The sequence below is a fragment of the Kogia breviceps genome, chromosome 9, assembly GCF_026419965.1.
Source record: "Kogia breviceps isolate mKogBre1 chromosome 9, mKogBre1 haplotype 1, whole genome shotgun sequence".
Lineage (NCBI taxonomy): Eukaryota > Metazoa > Chordata > Mammalia > Artiodactyla > Physeteridae > Kogia > Kogia breviceps.
The window spans coordinates 43,870,871-43,888,541 of record NC_081318.1 but is presented as its reverse complement, the minus strand read 5'-3'; the positions used below and the strand labels follow the sequence as shown (position 1 = coordinate 43,888,541).

Genomic DNA, 17,671 nt, shown 5'->3' with positions numbered 1-17,671 from the left:
TTACTTCCTGTGAGGTACAATAGAATGTAATCCAGTCCCCTATCCTATTTATACAAAATAACATAGTTGCAAAGTAGCTAAGAATTAGATTCTTGCTATGCCTCTGAAGTAAAAACCCAAAGTTCTCTATTAATCTAGCTAAAGGTTCAGCACATAGATAATGAAACACTTTTTTTTTTTTTTTTTTTGCGATACGGGGGCCTCTCACTGTTGTGGCCTCTCCCTCTGCGGAGCACAGGCTCCGGACGCGCAAGCTCAGCGGCCACGGCTCACGGGCCCAGCCGCTTGGCGGCATGTAGGATCCTCCCGGACCCGGGCACGAACTCGTGTCCCCTGCATCGGCAGGCGGACTCTCAACCGCTGCACCACCAGGGAAGCCCTGAAACACTTCTTATATGCTCACCTGGCATTTAAATCATCTCTATGCCCTTTCTCTTTTCATTTTGAACCTTATTTCACTGTTTTTTTGGTAAAAGAATAATTCTTTTGGATACAAATTGGATCTTTTCAGCCAAAGTAAAAGGTTAGACCTGGTAAACTTTTTCTTCTTCCTTATTGCAAGGCTTTTGCCATGTTGGAGTCCGCAGCAAATGCCATGACAAATAACATGGCTGAGTAGGAAGCATGTCCTATTTCTTGCCTGCTTCCAAGTCTCCCCCAGATTTAAAGTGTCTTTCTAACCAAAGGGCAGCCATGTGAAGAATAAATTAATTTCAGCAGTCATTAGAGCTGTCTGTAGCTTGGCGTTAGACAGCTGTGGCTAAAGGTGAATTGGAGAGATTTTTTTTTTTTAAGTACATGACAGATATATTGAGGTAGGTCTGTTATTTCCATGTGACATCACTTGAGTTCCATTCAAATTGGGAGCCTGACAGTACCTGATTGTGTCCAGGATTTAAGAAGTAGTTTAGTATGGCTCCTAGTTGTGCTGGATTTTTAGGCAGACTGACTTTGAGGTTCATCAATTCAACCAGCATTATGGGACACCCACTGTGTACTGAGTACTGGAAAATTGAGGGCATGTTGGGTGTAACTTCATAAACATTTTATTCACATCACCAAATTTTCTAGCATTTTCAGTAAGGTACAAAGGAAATTCAAACAATGTCTAGCTCCCTGATTAACAAGCCTCAGAGGATTTCTAGAGCACAAGTCATATCAGGCAAAGTTGTGTGTCTGTGCGTGTGTTTTAATAGAATTGCTAAAGAAGTCAAAAAGGGAATCCAATACATATAACCTATATAGCTTATAGTAATATACCGAAACAGGGTCTCATGACATTTTACTTTGAAACTGGATTAAACTTGGCTGCAGAATGAGCACCGTCCCATTGAGTGACCACACAGAGAGGGCCAGGGAGCACTGCAGTTATCAGCTCTCCTGCATCGCCTTAGGAGGTGGTAGTTGGTAGTGTGCTTCAAGTACCAGGAGAAAGGTCTTCCTTTTTCAATGTCATTGTTAGTCTAACAGAAAAAGTAGAATTTACCAGGTGTTACTAAACTGAAATAAACCTTCAACTATAGGAAATATTAAGAAACAGTAACCTGGAGTGTTGTTTTACAGGGGAGAAAACTGAGTCTGAGAGAGGTAAAGTAACTAGCCAGAGGTTGTACAGCTAGTAAGTAAGCATTACCAGCATTCAGATTTAGATCTAATAGACTCCAAAGCCACATGATCACTCCATCATCTAGAATGTCATTAAGCCTCAGTTGCAATTTGATATATCAAAATTGTTTCTTAAATGAAAGTGCCTTTATTTGTGTTAATTATCTACCTTTTATGAATTATGCTCTCATAGTACTTTTAACTTCTCTTATTATTTTTAACAGCTTTATTGAGATATAATTTACATACATACAATCCGCCTGTTTAAAGTGGACAACTTAATGATTTTTAGCATATTCACAGGGTTATGCAACCATCACCACAATCTATTTAGAACATTTTCATCCTCCCTAAAAGAAACTCCACACCCATTAGCAGTCACTTTCCATTTCCTCCTGTCTACCACCCACCCCAGCCCTAAGTAATCACCACATGCTTACTATGTTTATAGATTTGCCCATTCTGGACGTTTCATATAAATGGATTAATACAGCATGAATAACACAAGACAGTCACACAAAAGACTTTTTGTGACTAGCTTCTTTAACTTAGCATAATATTTTTAAGGTTTATCCATGTAGTAGCATGTGTAAGTACTCCATTCTTTTATGGCTAAAGAATATTCCATTATACGGATATGCCACGTTAAATTTATCCATTCATCAGTTGATGAACATTTGAGTTGTTTCTACTTTTGGGCTATTATAAATAATGCTTCCATAAACATTTTTAAACAAGCTTTTTAGTGGATATATATTTTCATTTCTCTCGGGCATTAACCTAGAAGTGGAATTTCTGGGTCATATGTTAACTCAATGTTTAACTTTTTGAGGAACTGCCAGATTGTTTTCCAGAGTGACCATACCATATTTCCACTAGCAAAGTATGAGTGTTCCCATTTCTCCACATCCTTGCCAACACTTGGTATTGTTCATCTTTTTACTTCTCTAATTTAATTCTCATAATCCTATGAATTAGTCAAAGAAAAACATTCTTACTGGTATTATATAGATAAAAGCTGCAAATCAACAAACATTAGATGAGAAACTCAGTATGTGTACAAATAGAGGGGAAGAAATGGATGGATAGATGGGGAAGGAGCATGGATAGATCAAAATAAATCATACAAAAGTAATTTAAAAGTTTTTGCATCTGACACAGCTATGATGGTTGTTAGTGATCATATTTCCCACCCCTACATTTTAAAGGTGATGAAACTAGAGCCCTGAAAAGGGAAGTACATTGAACACTGACCTAAAGTTGTTTAGTAGGGAAGCCAGGACTAGAATCTCTGTCTTCTTGGCCCCCAGGCCATTACCTGTTCCAGCACAGCCTATTGCATTCTGTCCTGGGGGATATGTAAACTCATCCATATCATAGGAACTCCATTTTCCTAACTTGTTCATCCATGCTGACCTTTTGTTAAAATAAACCTATCTTAATTCGTATGAGGTATTGGAACATCAGCAAAGCTGAAACCTCCCATTGGGAAACTTTTGATAGAATTTGTTCCACATATTGCCTATGATGAAACTGACATGCAGGCAGAAAATTAACGCAGGCAATGTTACTTGGTGACGTTTCTTGGGTCAGATTACTTGGGTGTGAATTCTGGCTCTGTCACTTACTAACTGCTTGACCCTTTCTGTAATTCTGTTTCCTTATTTTTTAAATGGGGGCAGTACTAGTATCTACTTCATAGAATTGTTTTGAGAGTGAAATGAGAGAATCCCTCTAAGGACGTTAGCACAGTGCCTAGCTCCTAGAAAGCCCCAAGACAATGCTAACAATTATTGTTATATACCATCAACTTGCTCAGACCACGGAAAACGTTGTATTCTATGATTTATAGAAAATAAATCAATCATTCCTTTTAAAAAAGTAGCTTCACTAAAGGAGCAGGCCTAGGAAATAGCTGTTTTCTGGTCTTCATAATTTTGAGTTATATAGAACATAACTAAATTCCCTTTGTTAAGAGAAAAAAACTTACTATGTTAACTTCCCATCCTTTACAAATTATGAACTGATTTCCTTTATACTGTAACTTTGGGCAGAAAACAACCTGGAAATTTCAACCTATGTTAAAAGCCCCAACAACGGGAAAACTTAACTAAAGCACATATACCTGCTATTGCTACAATATATTAGTAGTGTTTTTCCTCAGTGTTTTTGTTTGATTATCAAGATAAAATTCCACTGGATTACTTTATGGAGCCAACTGTATACGTTTGTGTATCAGTGAGAAGAAAGGGCACCCAATGGGGAATCAGAAGACAGGATTAAAATCCCTGTCCTTCCCTGCCCTAGCTCATTACCACAGGCAGTGTGCTCATCATTTGAGCATTAAGCTCATCAAAGCTGTAAGCTTCTGTTCCCTCATCTGGAAGTGGGAGCCAAGGTGATCGACGATTTTTATCTCAGAGGGTGTCATGAGGACCACGTGATAACCTGAGTATAACAGCACGAGCCCAGTGCCTGGCCCACAGTCAGGGCTCAGTAAGTGACAGCTAAACAGCAATGTAGTGGGGTTCTGTATGCCATACATGAGATTGGGAGCCAGATTCGATGGGAAGTTTAGGTGAAGAAATTGGACATGTCTGTGTTCGCATAGTATGATTCATGTCTACTTTGGTGTTGCTGCTGCTGCTTTCCTGTAACCAATTTTAGAGCCTATCTTGGCAGCTGGAAGTATTTGGGATTAATTTCACACTCACTTTATGAGTTGAGTGTTTTCCTGCAAGCAGCTCCCTGGGCCTCTGCCTCATTACTTTGGCATCCATTGATATGGCAGTTGGATGGAGATGTCCTTTGGGGTCTCCATTTTATCTGGAATCCTTCAATTGGAAAAAGCAAAACGAAGGCCATCAACACATTGTGCTTGAAATCGTTAGCATTTATTTTTTTCCTAAACCTCTCCCTTTCTGTAGTTCTGTTGAATGCCAGGGAACACACATCTTGTACAGCCAGTGATGAGCACTGAAAAATCACTGTCCCTCAGATGTAAGCCCTAGCAGCTGGTTGGCCTCATTTCTCAGTTCCAGGTGAGCTGCGAGATCCTCTAGGCCCTGGTCAGACAGATCTAAATCTTGATGGGTCTAGTTTTTCCATCCCTTTTTACTATGTTAATTCTGCTAAATTCATTTGGCTCTTGTGGAGAACAAAGTAAACTTGGCTATTACGTGTAAAACTAAATTGAGAACATGGAGATCTGTTTAGTATTTCATGCTGGCCAGTAGGTCAGGAAGATTTTCCTTGGGGGTAATTTACATAAGGAATTGTTTATCCCATTTCTTTCCAATTTCTGTGACCATTTGGGGATAGCAGACTCTTTCCACAATGGCACAGAAATATCTCCAGCGAGACTGAAACTTAGAGAAACAATGCTTCTCCAGGATTGATGTATTTTGGGTCTTGCTCAGGAAAGATCCTGTGGCTTGGGCTGCTGTCTCACTGAGAAGTCATTCTTCCACCACAGCTGTGTTTAGCAAGTTGGGTGGGTCCACGAACTGACATGCTGTTACACTTAGTAAGAATTTTCCCTTGATAGTGAGGAACGTGCATAAAAGCCTCATTTAAGTCCCAGCAAATGCTCTAAATGTTTGCTGTGATCCGATGGCTACTTAGAGCACAGCCTCCATCAGATAACGCCCATACTCAGAATACCCTGTGGCTCTCCAGTACTGGCACACTCTTCACCTTGACATTTTGGTTCCTCTACAACGGTTGCCCAGATGACCTGTTTTGTCTCATCAAATGCTCTTCCCAAACTGGAATATTTGCTCCTTCCTGAACAAGCAGCCTCTACATTTGTGCTTTAATGCACTTGCTCAGGTTGTTGCCTTCCCTTTTAAAGCCCCCTTACCCAATATCTGCTCTTGAGGACAAATTTCAGGTACCTCTTCTTGGTGGCATGCTAGTAAATATTTACCAACTGGCTATTTGGGTGGAGCAGGGTGGTTGGGAAGCCTAACTTTATAACATTTGTTGATTTGCAGGTTGTAAATATTTCCACCATGGCTGATTTCAAGCTTCTAGCATGAGGTCGCTGAATGTGGAGTTGGGAAGAAATGGGCAGTAGCTCACCATTGCAGAGTGTTGCCAACATACAGATGCAACAGGCATAAATAACCTCAAGGGCCTAGATAACAGTAAAATAATTAGGAAGTAATTTGAGTATTTTTTGAGTATTTATTACTTTTTGAGTAATACTTTTTGAGTATTTATTACTTTTGTTTTCATGGAACTTATTTTTAAGTTTACATAATTTAATTTTTAGCAATGGCCATGTTTAACAACTGGCTCACAAAATTCCTGAAAACTGAATAATCAGTCCTTTCTCCTGAGCTGGTAGGAGCTGGCTGAGCCTGGTCCAGTGGCCACTGCTGCTGCTTCCACCTTTTCCTTGCCTAGGCCCTCCACACTCATTAGTAGTTAGGCCCTTCTCCGAACCTATAAGGTGCTTCAGGTCTCATGCAGACTTCAGAGTGAGAGACTCCAAGTCGAATCCTGGTTTCTCATTTACTAGGTGGTAGTCAAACTGGCTACTTAATTTGCAGTTCCCGGTGCAAAATGAAAATGCAGGGCCCTTGTTAAAAGGTAGAAGAAAGTGCTATTGAAACAGCTACTAAAATATAAAGTTCTTTCCTTTCTTCAATGGTTTCTCCTTCACACCTTCTGGTGGTGCTTTTATTTACTATTTAATGTTATTTCAAGTAAGGAAAAATTAAAATTCTAAATTGTTAGCATGAATTCTATGATTAATCTTTATATTGTGTAATGCCAGTTTTAAATGCAAATATAAGAGCATTTAACTCTCTGAGTTAATGAGCATATCTCCTCTGATCATGTGCATGGTCCATTATCCTATAGACTTCACTTACAAAGCACAAATTCAAAAATAAAGTTATGAAGACTTTCAAGACAGAGACAACAGCGCCTTAAACCAAGCATGGAGCACTTCTAAGCACAGACACAGTTAGCACACCCTATGTACAGTACTGGCCACATTTCCTTACATCTGCTGAGCCTCAGAGGCCTCATCTATAAAACAGAGATCTTGTCAACTAAGTCTCAGTGGAGGTGTGAGGATTGAACACACTGATACCTGTATGGCATAGAGCAGATTGCTTGGCATACAGTTCATGCTCAATTAATTGGAGGGATTATTATTAACATAATGATCATAATGTTAGTGGTATTCTCCTCCTTAATAGTCTATAGGGTCTTCCCTATATTGTTAATGTTTGCCTCCTTGACCTATTTTCCTTTCTCCATTATAAACTCTTTGAAGGTGGAGGTTATCTCTGTTGCCATTGAATTCCCTGTAGTGCTTCCTGCAAATTCTTGCACATCCCTGGCACTTAGGAGGTGTTTATCACCTTGATCTTTGTATGATTTGGACTTATTGACAATAAGCATCTGTGTCATAATATGATGGCCCCCACAGTGAGGCTTAATTGATAATATTCACAGGAAGAAAATGAAATTAAACTTAGATTGTTAACAGGAGTCAGTTGTAATCACGGTGAGGGTTGGGGAAGCAGATGATTCCAGGTGTTTTGGTTTAAGGAAAGTGACTTCTCCATCTCTTCGAGGGGACTTCTTGAAGTAATGGGGAAGGGATGAGTTTCAAGCCTCATTTGAGTACGAGGCCCCAGGGGTATTAACTCTGGCCCATAGTAATCTGCCCCTTAACTAGCTTCTTTCACACTTACTTTCTGTGCTGCACAATAAGGACGTTATTACAGTAACGCTTCTTTCCACTAATTGGTTGTATATGTGTGTTTCCTGTCCAACAAATTATAAGATCCTCATGGGCTATAGGGTATCATGTACCTTTGAATGCAAATAAAAAGTAGCACAGTAGTAGGCACTCAGTAAGCAGTGAGCTTTATTGTTAATGCTTACCTTGGTCCCAATGCCCAGGGCTCCCTCTAGAGCTGAATGTGAATTGTGATTGCCTTTCATAACTCCTGCAAGTGGCAAGGAACCCTGGTTTGCCCGGGATTGTCCGGCAAGGGCCTTCAGGTGCCTTGTCTTTCTCTAACCTACGTCTCTTTTCCAGTGTCTCCCAGATACTCTGAGGACTGTCCCCTTATAGCCCTTCTCCTACATGGAATTTGGGAGACCACACAGCTGCAGACTATACTTGTTTGACTGGTGATTTTTTTAATAGGCCCTTTGGGCCAGTGTCAGTAAGCCGTGAAATATCACCGAATGGCTCATCTGCACTAGACTTCTGAAACTCATCTGAGCTCTAGTCCCTCAAGCTGGTGGGGACTTGTAGAAAGGAGCTTACATTGCCCTGGCTTTTGCTATTCCAGTTCTGGGGGCTGTCAGGTGCCTTGAGCCTCTGGGCCAATCAGTTCATTACTTTTAATGAGCACAAAATTCACCAAGACATTAAAATAAAGTAAAACACCAATGGGCTGTCTTCAATGTTCTATCCAATTGTTACTTTAGTTCTTTTTTCCACAGGATTATTCAAGAGGATGAAGAAAAAAAAAAAAGCCAATTCTACTCACTGCCAATTTTATCCTAAGTAGATTTGGCATTGTAAAGCTAACACACCCTGAACATTTTTTTCTTTCAGGTCCCTGTGGGCTGGTGCCTGACATTTGTGTTAAAAATGACACTGCTTGATTGGTCAAATGTTTGAATATTCTCTCCCTTTTAAATGTAGTAAAGAAATATTTGATATTCCAATACCACGTAAAAAGTAATAGAGGAAGACAGTTATTTTCTGAAAAGGGTATTATGAAGTTATTATTTGAAATTCCAAGGTAAATGCAGTTACTTTGATAAGAATGTTTTTAATTGATCAAGAATTTTTAAAATTGATCAATCTCTGTGACTAGTAATATTGACCGTAATAACTGTATTAGAGGTTACTTATATTATCATATATTGTAGAAGGTGAATCGATGGTGAAGCAGACACTGAACAATGTCCCCATTAAGCTGATTTCGTGGATATTTTCATCTCTTGGCCATATGGATTTGGAATTACTTCGGGTATTTTTTTAAAAGAAGGAAACGAACAGATGAATGATAACTTTTATTACTCAACATAGCTTGTGTTTGTGGAAGACAAAGTTCATGAAGTTGTTTTAAAGAAAAACAAGAGTGTGCCAAATGTAATTTGTTGAGGGCTCAAGAATTGTGAAATTGTCCCTAACTGAAGTTTGTAATTTCTGCAGGTAATCGCTCTAGCAGATGCAGTAGAGGAAAACGAAGACAATCTGTTCCAGTCATTCACCAGGCTGAAAAGTGCCACCCATTTGGTGATTCTGCTGATCGGGCTGTGGCAGAAGCTTAGCGCCGACCAGATTGCTATCCTGGAAGCGGCATTTCTGCCACTGCAGCAGGACACTCAAGAACTGGTAAGGACCCACAAGCCTACAGTGGTAACAGCCAGCGTTATTGAAAAAGGTTGTGGTTTTAGGAAGATATCACATGGCTATCATGTTTTCTAAGGTATCAAATGAAAGCTTGGTATTGTTTTGTTTTTTTACCCAACTCCTGTTTTCCTTTTCTTCAACCCATAATAAAAATGTCAAGTAAAGGCCTTTTTTTTTTTTCTAGAGCTATTTAAAAAATAGGTATATAGTCCATTTTTATGTGGTATCCAGTCTATTTTTTATATACTCTTCAATCACTTAGAAGCCAGGGAAACAGTCATTTGACCGCCAGGGTGATGGCAGTAAACCTTCAGATTATCTAATCCTTTCCTTTTCCATCAGAGAAAACAGTTCAGCCATTTTAATTTGCTCAACATTCTTAAATTTAAATGTCACTTCAAGGGTTAGAGAGAACTGAGGTAGCCTCGCTGAATGACAGGGATATTTTGTTACATTTATGTAATTCTTTATATGTAGTTTATAAACTATTTTACTCTTGATCCTTTGAATAGGCAGTTTAGAACAAAAAGGGAAAAAATGCAGGTATGCATTTGGAGTTTTTGGTGAAGGATGAAATACACAAACATCTTAGATGCTTTGAATCATTGAGGGTATGTGACTACCAGGTGCCGTTAATGCATGCTTTTATTTACAAAGAAATAATATACTTCTTTGAAATCAGAGATGCTTGAACTTATTTTTTTGTATTTGAGGAAACTGTTTCAACAAAGAAGTCATTTCAGATCCATTTTTAAACGCAGATGTGAAAACATGGTACTAAAGATAATAGTACGAAAACTAAAATTTTGGGGTGTTTACTAGGTACCATGTTCTCTTTTAAGTGTTTCACAAGGATTATCTCATTTAATCTTAAACAAGGACCTATAATGTAGTTAAGGTATTGTTTTCATCCCTGTTTTACATATGGGAAAATTTAGGCTTTGAGAGTTAAGTACCTTTCTGAAACTAGTGGGTGGTAGAGCCAGAATTTGGACCAAAGTCTGTCTGCTTCCAAAGACATGTTTTTAACCTGTATACGGTATTTTAGCAACAAAGTCATGAACATGATTTTAAAAATCACAAGCTTTGTCAGTTGAATCTAATTTTCTACAGTTGGCTCAAAGAGTTGTCAGAATAAAAAAAAAAAATCAAGCTATATTTTATATCCTTAACAAAACAGTAAAAATAAATTAGAAAAGTTTCAAAATATACATTATTTTTAGATTGATAAAATTACAGCTAAAATCGACCTTTGAGAAGCTAGAAGTGTACACTGTAATAATAGAAAGTAAAGAATTGAATGGTTAAGATTATATATATATATTTTTTGAATTTTATTTTATTTTTTTATACAGCAGGTTCTTATTAGTCATCAATTTTATACACATCGGTGTATACATGTCAATCCCAATCTCCCAATTCATCACAGCACAACCTTCACCCCCCACTTCTTCCCTGCCTTGTTGTCCATACGTTTGTTCCCTACATCTGTGTCTCAATTTCTGCCCTGCAAACCGGTTCATCTGTACCATTTTTCTAGGTTCCACATATATGCATTAATATACGATATTTGTTTTTCTCTTTCTGACTTACTTCACTCTGTATGACAGTCTCTAGATCCATCCACATCTCTACAAATGACCCAATTTTGTTCCTTTTTATGGCTGAGTAATATTCCATTGTATATATGTACCACAACTTCTTTATCCATTTGTCTGTCGATGGACGCTTAGGTTGCTTCCATGACCTGGCTATTGTAAATAGTGCTGCAGTGAACATTGGGCTGCATGTGTCTTTTTGAATTATGGTTTTCTCAAGGTATATGCCCAGTAATGGGATTGCTGGATCATATGGTAATTCTATTTTTAGTTTTTTAAGGAACCTCCATACTGTTCTCCATGGTGGCTGTATCAATTTACATTCCCACCTACAGTGCAAAAGGGTTCCCTTTTTTCCACACCCTCTCCAGCATTTGTTGTTTGTAGATTTTCTGATGATGCCCATTCTAACTGGTGTGAGGTGATAACTCACTGTAGTTTTGGTTTGCATTTCTCTAATAATTAGTGATGTTGAGCAGCTTTTCATGTGCTTCTTGGCCATCTGTATAAGATTATATTAATAAGAATATTAACTATCACTATCACTATGAACTCAGATTTAGTAATCAAAAAGACTTGGGTGGCTTGAGGTACTGGTTGCAGCAAAGTCTTTCTGGTCAAGTTTCTTAGCTGACCTAAATCTCTGCTTCTGTAGCTCTAAAATGGAAACAATTATGTTAGCTGTCCAATAAATTGTAACAAGAATTAAATGAGATAATTGGATAGAGTGCTAATCATCATTAGTAGTGGTTTGTCTACTTTATGTGTATTATTTATAGTCCTCACTAAAGCCATGCAAGGTAGATTTTACTACCTTTTCATGGTGATTTGTCTCCTCGACTACACTTGAGGGCAGGAATTATATCTTACTCATTTTTATATTCTCAGTGCCTGGCACAATGCCTGACCATAGCGCAGCTGATATTTGTTGGGGTGAATGAATGGAGATAAGAGTGGAAGCTAACAAGAGGTGACTTGGCAGAACAGATGCAGTGGATCGAGTCTGGAGCATGAGGAAGCAGGGCAGGGCCAGCTGTATAATTTACGAGGTTGAGTGCAAAATGAAAATGCAAATTCCTTGTACAAAAAAGTAGGAAAAAATGCTAAAGTGCTGTTAAAACAGGTACTAAACACATAGCTTTTTAGTTTCTGTAGTCTCTCTCTCATCGTGGTATTTTTGTTTGCTATTTATTTATGTAGTTCTAAATAAAGAAAAATTTAAAGAATTGCCACAATTATACAATATATACAATACATATACAATATATGCAACTTGTATTTTGTAGCTCATATGCATTTTGTTCTTATGGAACTGCAGAATTGCTGCACAAGACTTAACTGTCTTTATTTCACTTCTTAACCAGTGCACATCTACCAACACTCTCTACCTTCAGCTTCCTGCTGAGTAAGGAAGGACTGAAGGGAAAGGAGCTCTGTGTCACTCCATTTCCCTTTCTTTCTATGTTATCATTTTCAGTGTAAGTGGTTGGTTAATACAGGGAAGTAACAGGAGTGTAGTGGGTTTCCTTAGCCATTCCTGTTTCTTTGAATCTATTGCCTTCTTTCTTAATTCAAAACAAGTTCTGGTTCAAATGAAAAGCCTCTCAGGGCTGTCAATTCCTTCGCTTAATCAGTCTAGACAGAATAGGCCTTCCTCCTGCTTACTTTGAGTCTCTGTGAACTCCCACTCATCCTGGGGCCATGGGAATGCTGATCTATGGGGCTGTATGTGAATGAGGGGAAAGGAGGGAGGAGGCATGCATATTGCACATATTTTCCCTTCTCACATGCGCTTCATTGTCTTATCAGACTTCACTTACAAAACACAAATTCAAAGATTCAATTATTAAGAATTTCAAGATGATGACAACAAAGCATTAAACTGAGCACAGGGCCCTGTGCAATTACACAGCTTGCATGCTTCTGAAGCTGGCCCTGAAGCATGCTTAGACCCAAAGGAAGAATTTCCTAGAAATAAACATTCTCAAATGTAGGACTTGAGTCCCAAGAGAGACTGTGGTATTTCTGACTCCAAAGATCTTTAAAAACAGTTTCATTTGCCAGGAATATGTAAATATGCTCATCCCTGTAGGCAGGTGAATGGACTTAGCATCTTCTCAAAGCGCCTTTCTACCCTGCCTCTGTATTCTCTACTGTCATACCTCCCAAATCATGTAAGAAAAAATTACTCCAACTCTCTTCTGAATTTGGTGAGATTAGAAGGTGTGTATACTTGTTATGTCTATCGAAGTCATTAATGAGACAGGACATTTGATAAAAACATAACTTGGAGAAGAATGAATCAAAAAAGACATTTTAATACTGCTTGTTATGCTCTTCATCTTTAATTAGGTTGTGGTATTCACTTTGGACTTATACTATTGAGACAGCTTATATATCTTGAGAAAAAAAGGAATCCTTTTTCATTCTTTAAGACGTACGCATGCAGTATGTGGTTTTGACATGCTGGTTCACAATCCTCCACATTATGCCTTTAGACCTCACAAATAAATGTTATGTGATGGGTATCCCGCTGAGATGTGAAAATGAAATATGCAAACCTGAAATAACTTGGAAGGAGGGTGAGGCAGGGAAGAAAGGAGTCTCTGACCAGAATGTTGAAATATATCCCATATTGAAGTTATTATGATACCACAAAAATCTGAATGTAATTTAGACGGTTTGGTTGAGGGTGGATGGCAGAATACATTGTGAGAGGGAGAACTTTAGACATGTGGGCAACATTTTCAGAAGAGACTCTCAGTTCAAGGTCAGATGTCCCCACAGTATTGAGAGGTAAGAGAAAGTGCTCAAAAGATGTTTTATTTACGGTTCAAACAGTACTGCATAATGGTTTGTTGTATTGTTATTCAGATGGCATGTGTCACAAGACAGGCTAAATACCATAGTCAACTCTGGAATATTTTCTTCTTAATAACCTCGTTTTCACAAAGCAAAAATGTTTAGAATTCATTATTGCTAATGAAAGGTAGTGTTCTTCACACTATATTATCAGTATTAAAAAAAAATACCATCCCATTTGGAACAGAATTCATCAGTGTTTTCTTTGATCTGTCTCTTTAGTAACACTTCTCCATTTTTGCCACTTCTCAATACTTTTGGAGGGCAAATAAATGCCAGTGTTGCTGACTATTATATGTGATTTTTTTAAGTTGCTGAAAGTTATATATACCAAATGTGTTTTTGTAGGGATACTCCCTATCACTTTAAGAAAAACGTTAAATGTTTTAGTTGGCATCTCCAAAAAGAGGTTATAAACATAGTTTTATCGGTGGATTTGATAATATAGTATTATCCCTATTGTCTTCCTGTGATGCTGGAGAAGTTTTACCTAAAATAATGTTCTATCAGAGTACCTGTTAGGGAAACTCTAAAATGAATTTTCTTACTTTTCTGAGGATATTTCAGAGTATTTGGATCCTCAGTGCAGAATTTAAATACGCCTCTACTGACCCTCTATCCACTTGAAGCTCTATGGAAAATACAGTCTCCTTAGACTTAGCTAAGTAAGTCTGCTTAGGTCAATGTGTTACTGGTTTGAGCCTGAGAGAGTATTTAATTGTGATATTACACACATCTCCCCCTCATTATGCTGTATAGAAGCCAAAAGCTACAAGACTACACATACCTCGGGATTGGCCTAAGAGGAAAAACCTTTTATCCAGTTCATTTATTATCCATTTTTTCATTCAATGAATATTTATTGAGCACCTGCTATGTTTCAGGCAGTGTTCTAGGCACTAAGCATACCTCAATAAACCAAACAGACTTGGTACCCATCCTTTGGGGATTTACTTCAACATTGCAAGCAAACACATTCTAGTCATATTCAGTTGTAAACATATTGGCTATCTAATATGGTAGCCACTTGTCACATGTAGCTATTTAAATTGATATTTAAGGAATTAAAAATGAGATAAAATTAAAATTTTAGTTTCTCAGCCACACTAGCTGTATTTCAACTGCTCAATAGCCACATGTGGTGAGTGGCTACCACATTGGACAGTATAGATACAGAATATTTCCATCATTGCAGAAGTTTCTGTTGCATAGCACTATCAGTCATTAAGAGGGAAAGGGTTTTTTCAGTTGAGTTAATAAGTTAGGCACATTTTAACAAATTAGTGAAAGCAGGGTAGGATACTGACATTAAATGATGCCATGGTGTTTGCATTAGCAGCCCTTATTTCTGGTATTCTGGGATCAGCTTGGTCATTTTCACAATAACTGTATATTCTCCCAGGAACAAGAAACTTCTCTAGGGAGATGTGTTCATCTTCATAAAGGAGAGGCAAGAATCTGGCACAAGGGCTGCTACTCCCCCTTCATATGGCTTTGGTAGACGTTATAATCATCATAGACTCTTTCCTGTTGAGCTGACACCATGGCCTCAGAATCCTTTTGAATACAGCACTCTAGGTAGTTACTGTCCCTTGGAGTTGGTATGTGGATGAATCCTTTTTGCCCTTCCTAATCTCTATACAGATTTGCTTCTTATTTTCCTAGTAAACAGCTTAGATGACTAAGATTCTGTACGATGAAGTCCCGCAGATGGCAGGAAAACAAGGAGAAGCAGTGTTGGTATTTCCAAATGGCTGTCTCAAACTTCTTCTGCTCTAAATGTTCATGTGTTTCCCCCTGATTCCAGAGGAATCTCTAAAGAAAAGAGCAACAGTACAATGGTTTGGGGACCTGATTACGTACAATCCTAGAGTTGGAAGGAATTTTGGCACATTGCATGGCATCTTGCCTTCTTCTTTTCTTTCAAAGTGCATTTAATATCTTTAGTAGCTGTTATCTGCTGTTTGAAAAAAGAAAAGCTTTATTGTGTCCTTTAGGGTTTAATAGTTACCTTCCCTAGTACTGAACTTTAAAATCCCCTGGGAAAGTTAAGATGGAAATTTATTTTACATCAGTGGGGGAAGGAGATTTGGACCTTCAGCCTTACTTTTTGATTGATTATTCCTTTTACAAACTGATATGGAAAGAGAAACTTATTTTTAACATTTTCAACATGGTTCATGTGAGAAAACAGATGTTTATAATAGGAAATCCTATTGTGTGGAGGGACTTATCAAGACTCACTTACAAGGCTTAAAGACTTCTACGTCACAGGTCAAATTTGATGCAAGGGCCATTGTGCTGCCTGTCTGGATTGAGTGATGACCGAGATGGCTAATCATTACTATTATTAATGACCTCTTCTTAAAAGGCAAACAAAAGGAGGAAGTCTGGTGTCAGTATCAAGCCTGCCTTTATGACTGCTAAAGTATCATTGCAATTATAACTGTCTATGGGAACATAGTGCAGAAAATAAATATTTTGGTAATTCCCATGATCTTAGCCAGCAAGATAAACATGAAAGAATTAGTTTTATGTTCATAATGGCCACATACTCTGTGTTGTTGCTAGTTAGGTGCAACTGGTATTATGTAATGTAATACTTGACTAGAGTTGAATATAATGTATCTCAGAGCTTTTCTGATGACCTGCTTGCAGTTTTAAAAATTGAAATAGTTGAAATACATCAGAATACGAGCCAAGTAGAATACATTTACAGGTGGTGACATGTAATTTTTAAATCTTTCCTTATGTATATAAAATATGAAACAGCGCTTTAACAGACACATTTAATATTATTCATGCATTTAAGAATAAAGAGACTAACTAAATGAGCGAAGAATTGATTATTTGAAGCTCCGCTCTCACTGTATGCGAGATCCTTTGTGAAATAAGGTGTGATTTAATTATAAATAAGTAAAAATCATGCTACCACAGTGAGGAAAATAATGATCATCGCCATCCTTATAATGCTTACCAATTTGATTCCTGACTGGAAATGTATTTACTTAGTTCAGTTTCCTTAAAATACCTTTACTGTGCCTAGTTTGAGTCTACTAATTACAAAGAGATGATTTTGCCATTTCTGGGACCTTGCATTCCTTTACAGACGTACACCTGGAAACTGGTGACTCTTTCCTCTAAAACTGGTGCTCCCTCTTCGCTGTAACCACAATGCAGAGCTGCACCTCCAGGTTTAGTCAGTCACCCTAGCCTGTGGTTGTTCATTTGGAAATGTCTCGGGGAACCCCCCTTGGCTTGCATCCTTGTTATTCTACCTGGCTTTCTGTGGTGGCATTTGAAGTAGCCTTTCTACCCATGTTTTTGCCTTTCTACCCACGTTTTGCCCTGCACATCTCTGCAAGGCTCAGCCCACTGCTCTCCTGTCACACATCTGCTTACATACTTTCCATGGCTCTCGTTGCCCTTGGTCGAGTTTGGATTCCAGTGCCAGGCATTCAGGACTTTCAGTCACTTGGCTCCACTATAGCTTCTTTCTGAAACTCCTTTTCTGCGACTTCCCAGCTTCCCCACTTTGTTCTGGGAAAGCTGACTTTGCATGGATACACAACTTCTTTCCATCAAGCAGGGCTAATAGAGCTTTTTTTCCTCACCTAAAATAGTGTCCTCTCTTTACCCTTCTATCTACCCTCTTTAAGAGGCAGATCAATTTTCATTTCCTCCCTATTTATTCTGGCTTTCATTCTCTTGTGAATTTCACTTGGGGGGTATGACATAATTTAGCTCTCATTTTGTACTCTAAAATTGTCTATGTGCTTGTCTTGTATTCTAATTTAGGGACAGATTCTTTTATATCCCCACAGAATTAGGGCTTAAATTAAGCATATAGTTGGATATAAGATCTGTGGATTGCTTGATACCCCATTTACTTTCATAATGTTTCACACAATTACAGATTGTCCTCCAACAACTGCGTAGCTTTTTAAAAGTCATTTTTAAAAAAGGAAACAATCTATTTCCATTTTGAATTACTGCTTTTTTTTTTTTTGCAGGCAACCTCAAATTTTGGGGGCATTCTATAAGAGAAAACTTGATCTTTCCTGTACAGATGGTAAAAGATATAGGTAAACTGATAGCCAGACCACCACACATAAATATTTATACATATTTTCATTCACATATCCTGTAATTCAAATCAGTTAACATAAAAATTTTCAATCTTACCAGTGATGAATATATGCAAGTG

The 17,671-nt window shown here is 38.1% G+C and overlaps 1 protein-coding gene across 5 annotated transcripts in view; it reads left to right on the top strand.

Moving 5' to 3' along the window:
- Window positions 1–17,671, top strand: part of BBS9 (Bardet-Biedl syndrome 9) — a 446,549-nt gene that overhangs the window by 349,311 nt on the left and 79,567 nt on the right. For 4 of the 5 annotated variants that reach the window (XM_067042365.1, XM_059074636.2, XM_059074635.2 and 1 more), the window contains one exon: window positions 8,804–8,986. In XM_067042365.1, the coding sequence (XP_066898466.1) occupies window positions 8,804–8,986 (183 nt within the window). Of the gene's footprint in view, window positions 1–8,803; window positions 8,987–17,671 lie in introns of those variants that run through there. The other variant, XR_010842160.1, reaches the window with a different exon arrangement.